The sequence below is a fragment of the Carcharhinus amblyrhynchos genome, chromosome 4, assembly GCF_965287045.1.
Source record: "Carcharhinus amblyrhynchos chromosome 4, sCarAmb.v2.hapA, whole genome shotgun sequence".
Classification (NCBI taxonomy): Eukaryota; Metazoa; Chordata; class Chondrichthyes; order Carcharhiniformes; family Carcharhinidae; genus Carcharhinus; species Carcharhinus amblyrhynchos.
Genome location: NC_137327.1, coordinates 94,150,588 through 94,161,206, shown reverse-complemented (window position 1 = coordinate 94,161,206; position 10,619 = coordinate 94,150,588). Strand labels below are relative to the sequence as shown.

The 10,619-nt window shown below is 41.2% G+C and overlaps 1 protein-coding gene across 4 annotated transcripts in view; it reads right to left on the bottom strand.

Moving 5' to 3' along the window:
• Positions 1-467: 467 nt before the first annotated feature.
• LOC145342209 (rho GTPase-activating protein 6-like) overlaps positions 468-10,619 on the bottom strand; it is a 214,022-nt gene continuing 203,870 nt past the window's right edge. For 3 of the 4 annotated variants that reach the window (XM_080187564.1, XM_080187563.1, XM_080187565.1), the window contains exon 12: positions 468-5,339. In XM_080187564.1, coding sequence (XP_080043690.1) covers positions 4,693-5,339 — 647 coding nt within the window. In that variant the 3' untranslated portion in view covers positions 468-4,692. Of the gene's footprint in view, positions 5,340-8,474; positions 8,549-10,619 lie in introns of all 4 variants that reach the window. The other variant, XM_080187566.1, reaches the window with a different exon arrangement.

The window sequence follows — 10,619 nt, the reverse complement described above, 5'->3', positions numbered from 1 at the left end:
AATTTGTGGAGAAGGCTGCTTTTTATTATTTATCCCTGTAGCCTTGAAAATATGTCTGTGGGTCTTCTCTTGAATCAGTGAAGTCATTGTAATGATGGTGTTAGACAGATTTCAGGGATAGGAGGTCCAATGAAGTGAACATTGATATATGTCCAAGTCAGATTGATTTGTGATTTGGATGAAAATGTGGAGGCGATAGTGCTCCCACAGGACTGGTGCTACTGTCTTTCAAGGAGGTAGAATTTGCAGAGGAGGGAGGCACATTTGGAGTAAGCCTCAGTAAGTTGTAGCAATACCTCCTGAGATTGTACATTCTGCAGGCACATTGCATAAGTGGTGAGTACATATTGAATTTAATCTTCCTGGCTGTAACATTTGTCATGTATTTACTCCAAAAAAGGTTAATCAATTTCATTACGATGTACAATTTTATTAACAATGTTCAACAAGGAACAAATGAGATTCTGCAAATTTGAGTATCTTTGCTTTTTTACAACTTTTGGCACTACTCAACTCAACTTGCAGAGCCTAATTCAGTGACCGGCATCGATTACCAATGTGGGCAAGCTCCCACCAAAAAACTCAAATGTCAGGCAAGGAATAGGAATTCATATTATTCTTTGTCTGAATTGTTTTATTAATTTTATTCATAGCTGTTTTAAGTTGAATCATGCTGCAGTAGGACACAATAGTAATGCAACTGCTATGTTAAACAGCATACAAAAATAACTAGCCATTGCTGCCTCTGCCAGAAGAGAGGATTACATTTAAGCTATTACATTACAACATCTACTTAATGAACCTCAACAGGTAGCAATGTTGTTGGGTGTTCATCTTTTCAATTTTCTCCAGAAGATGCTAAGAGGGTGAAAGCTATACAACCTCTTCTAATCCTCCAATACCTCACCTAAGTAGTAATTTCTGAAAGATAAACTGACAGTTACTGCTTGAATATGGAAGTTACACATATGTCTGATCCTACCCTCATCTGGTCTTAAGATTTGAGCATATTCCACCATAAAGTGCCAAAACCCATTGTAACACCCCTTCTCTCTAGTACCATCGATTTTATCTCCACTTGTACTGAAAATCAATTATGTGATTTAGTAACTCTTCACAAGGGAGTGTTTGCTCACTAGGTCATCAGGAAAGCTTCTTCATGAAACCTACAGCACATCATCCTTAACATCAAATTATTTGACCCATTATATTTTATTGTATCATTAAACCCATCAACCTCCATAATACAACAGCCAGCAAGATTTCCTTGTAGAGCTGGTTAGTAGATCGAAAATATTGAGAATCATTATAAAAATGGCCACTTCTAAATTTGAATTCTTTGCTGATTTTTTTTATGCTTTTCAAGGTGATCAATATTAGTACTGCTGAACTGACCATGTTTGCAATTTGAAAAACCAGTCTCAGATTACTCCTAGGTCGATTATAACCCAGGTCAAATAGAAGGCACATTTGCACTACATCAACCAAACACTTCTAGTTCAATTATAAAACAGGGTTAGATAAAGGGCACAACTCTCTCAGCACAGGCTCATTAAGCTTAGATCAGATATATCATATGTTAGATGCTGCAGGAAGTTGCCTTTTCAACTATCCCATTAAAGATCTCTGATCAAATTACATATGGAATGGTCTGAGGAGTCATTTTCCAGATGAAAACAAATTACTGCAGATGCTGGAATCCGAAACAAAAACAGAAAATGCTGGAAAATCTTAGCTGATCTGACAGCATCTGTGGAAAGAAAATAGAGATAACTCTTCATCTTAGTCAGCCACATTCTAAATGTTGGCTCTATTCTCTCGCTACGGCTGCTGTCAGGCCTGTTGAGATTTTCTACATTTTCCAGATGTCTGCTAACGCCACTTGCCTCAGTCTCGATTGCATCTGCCATCTTCATGGGAAACAGAAATGTCACAAAGAAGCTTTTTTAAATGTTGATCTTTATCCAGAAGCAATTAGGTTGAGACTGTCTTTAAAATATTTCACATTGGATCATTGCAATCAAAACATTAGGGTTAGATCTGGTCTCAGGTTCTACAAATGAAAAGAAAATGTTCCAGCACAATTATTCCAATATTAATAAATTAATAGATGATGCATACCTGGAGGGGCATGAAAACCTTGTTGATAGAATCATAGGATGTTATTTAATGGAGGTGGTGAGGGTCTCAACTGCAGACTAATTGATGAGCCAGCTGGATTCCCATGTCATCTCCTTTCAGGAAGGCCTGCCAAATTAAGTGCCAAACAAGCTGTTAATTGGGCAGAGCCAGTCTTTCCCTGGAATAAGATCCCTCAGGGGCAGGAATTCCACTTGAGAGTCGCTGTCCATTCAGAGGCTGGCAACTGTGTATGGGTCAGCGGCACTACTGGGAAAGCAATGGCTCTTCTTAGCAATGTGCCCATTAGAGGCCCAGGATCATCGAGGGATCCAGACCAGAGGTGAGTGATGATAGGATGGCCATCACAAGAAAAGGATCGGGGTGGGGGCGTTCAGCAAAAAGCATTGATGGCTCTCTGCTGGTGTCCCTCTTCCCGATGCTGGATCCCCAATCAGGCACCGGGGAATCCTTCCAGCAACCTGACAGTGTTTGTTTATCGGGCTTCTTGCATGGCGAGTCCTTCCGCCCGCTACTTTGTGAATACAACAACTGTATTAACTACCCATTTAATTGCCTCAGTTGGCAGTGTGACAGGAAGACAATTAATGAGCCTTCTTGCCCTGAACTTAATCAGGGAGAGGAAAGAAGACGGTGGGATACCTACTGATTAAATTCCCTCATCACCAAACTTGCCTTGGGGGAAGATATTAAATTAAACCTGCACTAAATAAAATTGTTACAGCAGTTTGGTGTGGATGTCGAGACTAATGATGCCCTTACCTAATGTCCAACCATCATGATCAGGATAATAATCAGAATAGAGAACTCCAATTGATTTTTTTTTTCCTAATCTAGGGGCTCAACTACCAACTGACATAATTCATTTAATATTTTAAGTAATAATGCTGATTAGTTCACCACTATGCAAAGCATTATATATCTGTGCACAAGCACGTGCCATTGGTATTATACCAAGATTGAAATAAATGGAAACTCTGAAAGTCACAACCAACATAACAAAGATGCTACCATGTTTCTGATGCTAAAGTGCATTGCATTAGAGGGTTACAATAACAAGTAACAAGTAAACATGACCTGAATGTAAGTAATACTTAATAAAAATCTTATTCTGAATCAGATGGGGATCATTATTTTCGATAATGCAACTGAATATCCTACATTTAGAGGAATGTCCAGAATTGTTGCCTCTGGATGGCTTTATTTTCAACTATTTGTAAAATAAAGACATGTATTCATTGTATATTTAGCTAACATGCTGCACTTACCAAGGTGAAGGATATTAATACTAAGACATTACAAACATTCATTGCCAGTATCAATTATCCCCAGACTACAATTCCATTTCATATAGCTTTTTCTTAACTGAATAAAAGCAGTCAGCATAATTAAGGAACCCATACACCCCGGACATACTCTCTTCCACCTTCTTCCATCGGGAAAAAGTTACAAAAGTCTGAGGACACGTACCAACTGACTTAAGGATAGCTTCCTCCCTGCTCACATGAGACTTTTGAATGGATCTGCCTTGTATTAAATTGATCTTTCTCTACACCCTAGCTATGACTGTTAACACTACATTCCACACACTATCTTTTCTTCCTCTATGTATGGTGTGCTTTGTCTGTATAGCATACAAGAAACAATACCTTTTACTGTACACTAATACATGCGACAATAATAAATCAAATCAAATTAAAATAAATGCCAAACTGCGGCAGTGTATGGATCCGCACCCAGTGGTAACTAGGCTGACATCTGCCAAGGAAAATTTAGTGTAGAACTTTCAGATCAAGCAGAAAGACAAATCTCATATCAACATTTCTGTGCCAAATTCAAATGCATTGCACATAGTTGAGTCCATCAGCTCACAGCAATGGAATGTTCGCTTATTATGAACCAGCCCATAAACACTAACAAAGTGATATTAGTTAACCAATACATGAAGAGTTTTTTTTATAAACTCAAAAGTTCTTGCAACAGTTCAAAGGAAAGCAGAACTCTGGTGTTTGCCTTTTACGTCGGGGAGTTGAGGAAAAATGTTTGCAGAACTTATCCTCAAGAGATTGGATTAAATAAACTGGGTGGAGTCCATGATAGAACAGATTGTGCAGAGTGCATGGAAAGAGCGGGGTTCAGGGGTCACCATGTCTTTCTTTGGTCTAAATGTTCTCATTCCTACAATCCCGAAGGGCTTGGACATTCCTTTAAGTGTTAATAGTTCAAGGCCCTATTACAAGATAACAAGACAGACTGAGAAAGATTTTTGCATAAATGCATAAAAATATAGGAATTTCAGTTTTGCTAAGTTTCTTCACAGAGAGACAACTGCCAATGGAAACAGGAAATAACAATTAAACAAATCTTTCAGCGGGGATTTTGTAGCACTTCATAACAGGGCAAATAATAGCCAAATTGGAGATTAAATAACACAGGCAAGTCTTACAGTTTACAGATGTAACAGCTAATTTGAAATGATGAATTCAAAAATGTTCCCAAAAATGTTTAAACAACTTCCTTTTGGAAGTGTTCACTGAATGGGAAATTTCTAAGTCATAGAGTTGTTTCACGAAGAGAATTTTTATTCTGATCATTCCTGAAGTTAAAATGCTCAAATTGCTGTTGTCTCTGTGTTAAGGTTGGAGAGCCAGCTTCATTGTCCCTTTTCACCCACACTTTAGCTTCCATTCCCTCCCTACTTGCAACATTTTGTAGTGCCTCACTCCCCTTTGATGCCTGAGGAATGAAGCTAGATTCAATAGTTATATTTTTGCTCAAATAGTCATTGCCAGACGAGCTGGTAGTGTCACTGAAGTTTTTAAAGTCCCTGCCCATTTTAGCAGTACATGATCGCAAGATAGGACTTCCACATTTTGGATTAAGATCTGAACGTACTCTTCTCAGTTTAGTTGCTGTTTTTGTTTTCTTCAGTAGTTCTCCAGTGCTGTCTGTGAGGAATTGAGTGCAGTTAAGACTTGTGAGCATGTGGTGGCTGTGATGGTGTCGCTGGGAACTGGTTGCTAGAGACACATCTGGAGACTTGGTCGTTGAATTTAAAGTTGTGTTTTGTGTCGTGCAGCCTACTTCTTCCACAAATCTTTTTGTTGGTTCCAAAAGAACTGTCGCTATAAGGCTCTCGTGTGAACGGGATGCCCGCCGTTGACGAAAGGAGCATTTCTTACCAGTATCTTCAAAAGAATCTAAAACAATTTAAGAAGAGAAATAAAACCAATAATTTCCTGATCATTTTTTGTTGATTCAATCTACAAAAAGCCTTTCGTCTAAAAACAAGATTCCCTTATTAATTAGCTGTCAATGGATTATTATTTTCTGAAGAGTTCCAATCAGTACACTTTTCTGATAGATATAACCTTTCATTTTTAGCATCATAATTTCCACGGTCATACACAGGATGGGATTTTCCAGTCACACTCGCCCCAAGGCCGGAAAATCCCGCTCAAGGTCAATAGACCCTTGCATTGTCCTGCCCACAAGCTCTGATTCCCATAGCAGGCAGGATGGGACAATTCTGCCTGAAGAGTGGCTGACTTTTCTTTCAGCTATGTGATAGATTGTAATGCTGATTTTTCACCACTAGATAGGGCTAACAATTTAAGAAATGATATACTAAATGATAGTGAATCAAAATACAACAGTGAACCATGTGATATGGAAGCTGCATTACTTGGTTAACTAACAGCAACTAGATACTTCTGTTTTATATCAGAAGTCTGAGGGGGTCCTTTGGATTATGAACAGGTAGGCATAGAGAAGCTGTTTCCAATTGTGAAGATGTAAATATTGATGCTTCACATATGTTTATACTGTTTCTGGACTACAACTGTTACATAGTGAGAGAGCCAATGAGAAAGAAGAAACACCCGTTGCAGTTAGCTGTGAATTCCGAGTAAAAGATACCGTGCTGGATTTTCATCTTCCAATGGAAGTGCAAATTCAGTTGTGAAAAGGTAAACCTAGATTTTGTGTCTGTCTGACTCAACCCTTTCACATGCTAGACTCTCAGCATGGAAAGGTCACCAGAATCCTACCAAGCCCTCTGCAGGATCTTGCAACCAATTGCCACAATCGTCTATTCAGTAAGAAATCTGACAACACCAGGTTAGGTCCAACCGATTTATTTGATAGTAAACTCACAAGCTTTCGGGGTTTCCCCTTTTCAACTGACGAAGAGGAAAGACCCCAAAAGCTTGTGAGTTTACTATCAAATAAATTGGTTGGACTTAACCTGGTGTTGTCAGACTTCTTACTGTGTTTACCCCAGTCCATTGCCGGCATATCCACATCATGACAATCGTCTATTCAGCAGGGAATCATTTAGATCAGGTGTGACATGACACACACTCCTTCAGCAAAAACAGAAGAGAATTATGTCAGTGGGCAGAATCTTACCAAGAATTGCAAAGTATCAGGGTCTAACTGAACACCAGCGTGTTTCTTGCCAGTCTGGAAATAGGCTGGTTTTCTCTCCAAAATTTAAGGCACTCAGTTAAAAAAAAAGCAAGGGTGTGTGTTTCTCGCTGAGCGGTGGGGCCTAGACACACTGGTAAAGCCCAACTGCATTGAGATCAGGGTGCCAATTTATAGGTGCTCCAATCAGAGGAGAAAACAATCTCCCTCCCCACCCCCCACACCATGGAGGTCTCAGCCCCTCCCCCCATCCCCCCAATCTGAATCAATGCCAGCATCTTTCCATACCACCCCCACAATGTCACCAACCACCCCATCCCTCACCAGAATATCACTAGTATCAGACCCCTTCCCCTCCCTGAACAGTCATTGCCAGCATCCCCTGTCCACTCCGCCCCTCATCACCATAAATAAATAAGTCTCTGTAGTGATACTGTGCCTTTAAGGAATGTATTCATATTACATTGCTTGTGAAGGGTATATTTAAAATTCAGCTCTGTTTTACACAGTGCTAATTTGCCAATAAAACAGTAATTCATGAACAATTTTCCAATTCATTACAAAAATCTAACAATAAAGTAGAAAATTATCAATGAATGAATGTTCCTTTGCAGCTTTTTTTTAAACACATCTGATTGCCATTATAAGATTCATTGGTTCTATACTGTTGCTGAATGGGCATAGAAGTATGGTGGAACGGCAAATTGTGCGGAGGGTGTGGAGAGTCTGCAGAAGGATCTAGATAGGCTGGGCGAATGGGCCAGGAAATGGCAAATGGAATTTAATGTTGGCAAGTGCGAGGTGGTCCACTTTGGTAGGAATAATGGTAGGAAGGACTATTACTTACGTGGCGAAAATCTGCAGCAGGCGACAGTGCGGAGGGACCTCGGGGACCTTGTGCATGAGTCGCAAAAACCCAGCCTGCAGGTGCAGCAGGTGGTCAGGAAAGCTAATGGGATGCTGGCCTTCATAGCGAGGGGGATTGAATATAAAAGTAGGGAGGTCTTGCTGCGGCTGTATAGGGCATTGGTGAGGCCGCAGCTGGAGTACTGTGTGCAGTTTTGGTCGCCGTACTTACGCAAGGATATTTTGGCCTTGGAGGGAGTGCAGAGTAGGTTTACTAGGCTGATACCGGAGTTGAGGGGGTTGAGCTATGAGGAGAGGCTGAATAAACTAGGCTTGTACTCGTTAGAGTTTAGAAGAATGAGGGAGATCTCATTGAGACGTATAAGATGATGAATGGGATGGATAGGATAGAGGTGGAGAGACTCTTCCCGCTCAGAAAGGACAGTAGGACTAGGGGGCACAGCCTCAAGATAAAGGGGGGGCGGTTTAGAATGGAGTTGAGGAGGAACTTCTTCACTCAAAGGGTGGTGAATCTCTGGAACTCTCTGCCCGTTGAGGTGGTGGAGGCTGCCTCGTTAAATATTTTTATGACGCGGGTTGATGGGTTTTTGATAAGCAAGGGGATTTAGGGTTATGGGGAGAGGGTGGGAATGTGGAACTGAGCCACGACAGATCAGCCATGATCTTATTGAATGGCGGGGCAGGCTCGAAGGGCTAGATGGCCTACTCCTGCTCCTATTTCTTATGTAAGTACGAAGGGGCCCATAGAGTTTATCAGGGCAGGAAACCTATAGGGGTAGGTGGTGCATGGTGTGGCATGGATGGGACTTGGGGAACATATGGGGGCTGAGAGGGTATGAGGTCTGATGGTTGGAAGGTCTTCTGTTTTTATTATAACTGGCACAAAGCCCCACAACACCAAGGTGGACCTTTTAAGCAATTTCACACCCACAAACCCCTGCAGTTGCTTCTGACTGTTTTCCCTGGTAGGTTGGTTTGACAGCAACCCTCACCAACCCCACCAACCCCCACCCCCAATAATGAAAACTCCTGCTACCTGCCTTGAGGATGGAAATCGAGCCCATAACCTAGGAAAGACTTTGTGTGAGAATTGTGTGGTCAGCCGTATTAGAGCCTGCAAAGATGTCAAAAGAAATGATAATGTACTGCAGTCGCAGTGATGAGATAATGAATAAATTATACTATATAATGAATTAGACTACTTCCTGTCATAGGTACAATGACTGAGAAGGGGGGTTGAAATGGATTTATTTCATCTGTTTCTCCTTCCAGCTACAAATCCTCAAGTTACACCCTTCAGTTCTTTTTACGTACCACATAAAAGCCGACGATAATCATACAGAAAGAGCAGGATGGAAATTTGGGCGTGCAGAGCATGAGTCATTGCATTTGAATGACAAGGCGTGAAGAGCTTCACTTCTATTGAGCTGTTGTGTTGCCAACAGTCAACCGGAGAAGTGTTAACTATTGATGCAGAGGCCCTCGAGTAAGTAAAGGGCAGTGGCTGAGGAGGTTGGTTCAATGAAAACAGAAGGGTGGCAATATGTGAATGAGCAAATATAAAGACCCAGATGCTTGTTTTAGACGCTGACAATGCAATTTATAAGCCAGTGACTCTCAGGATCAGAGGGAAATAAGGATGTGACACACAAAGTGGAAAAAAAGAACAGCATTCTGTTTTCAATGGACAGTTGCCAAATTCTAATATACAGTCTTGATTCAGCAAACAGATTTCCGTGGCAATGTAACAACGTTTGATCTGTCAGTCACATTCTGTGATGCTGACACTGTCGTTTAAACTACCTGTGACAAATGGGAAGGAGAAATCCAAATGCTCAGCAAGATGGAAGAATACAACTACATAGCAAATACTTCATTGAATTATACAAATAATCACAACGGGGTTTGCCTTTTAGCCTAGGTACTTCCTGTTGATTAAATACCAGCAGCTGCGGAATGAAACCCCTAAGTGGCTATAATTGTCCATTTAAGGGCCTGGATTAGTGAAAGTGTGAGCAGGCCATTCCTAAGCTTTGCCACCTTGGATTTAGTCAGAGCAGAGGCAGGAGGATGACAGGGTCTCCAGCCACCACCCTCCTGCCCAAATATATGACACCAAATTTGCCATGTGAGAGGGCATTAAATTCCACCCTGTGTTTATGTTGCTGGCTGACAATAGGGTGAGTGATGGGGAGGGACAAAACTTTAGCATTGCAGAATGTGGCCTGTAGAACAAACATTGATGGATTGTCATGGAAATCAATGAGCTGTTTACTGAATCAAATCTATATGATGGAATTTGGCAACTGTCCATAAAAAAACAGAATGCTGCTCTTTCACCCCCCTGTCCAGGATAATATCCTTGTCTCCCTCTGATCCGGGAAGTCACTGGTTAATAAACTAGACTACACAACACCTTTTGGAAAAGAAAGGGAAGAAGGGTTCCTGCTATTTGGGAGTAATGGGGGAATATGCAAAGAGATGTATAGAAGTGACAATGATTTGGGTTGGAGGACAGGTTATGTAAGCAGTGGGGAGTAGATTTTCAGGGACTGAAAGTGATAGGTATGTTTGGTAGTGGCTCAGACATGGAAGAGTACTGGAACAGTGGGGTGGGATTTTCTGGCCACACTTGCCCTAAAACTGGAAAATCCTGCCCGAGATCAACGGACCTTTGCATGGTCTGTTCCCCCTGCCCACTACAATTCCCATAGGGAGTGGGACGGGAAAACTACCCCCTACCATGATTTTGGGTTATGGGACTATTTTGGAGAGGGTTTCAAAATCTGAAAGGAGGAATATGTCAGTGATAGAGTATTAGCTCCAGGGTGTGGGAGTATTAGAAAAGTGATGCTGAGGTATTAATTCTCAGATCTAATGTTCCTGGGAACATTAGGATTGGGACTGATGAAGTAGGTTCTTGGCTGGGTCCACATGAGAACTGGGATAGTGAACAGTAATTGCACTTGGAAAAGGAATCTAGAAGATGGTAAGACTGGAATTGAAATGATGTTGAATACAGGAGAGTAATGAATATGCTAAGACGCTGCAATGGGAAGGGAGATATGGTTGCGATGGGAAAGAAAAAGAACAATGATGCATCGAGTCATGATCAGAGGGAATAGATGAGGATCTTGGAAAAGGATTGCAATAAGCAATTGTGGCAAATTAAGGGTACTTAGACC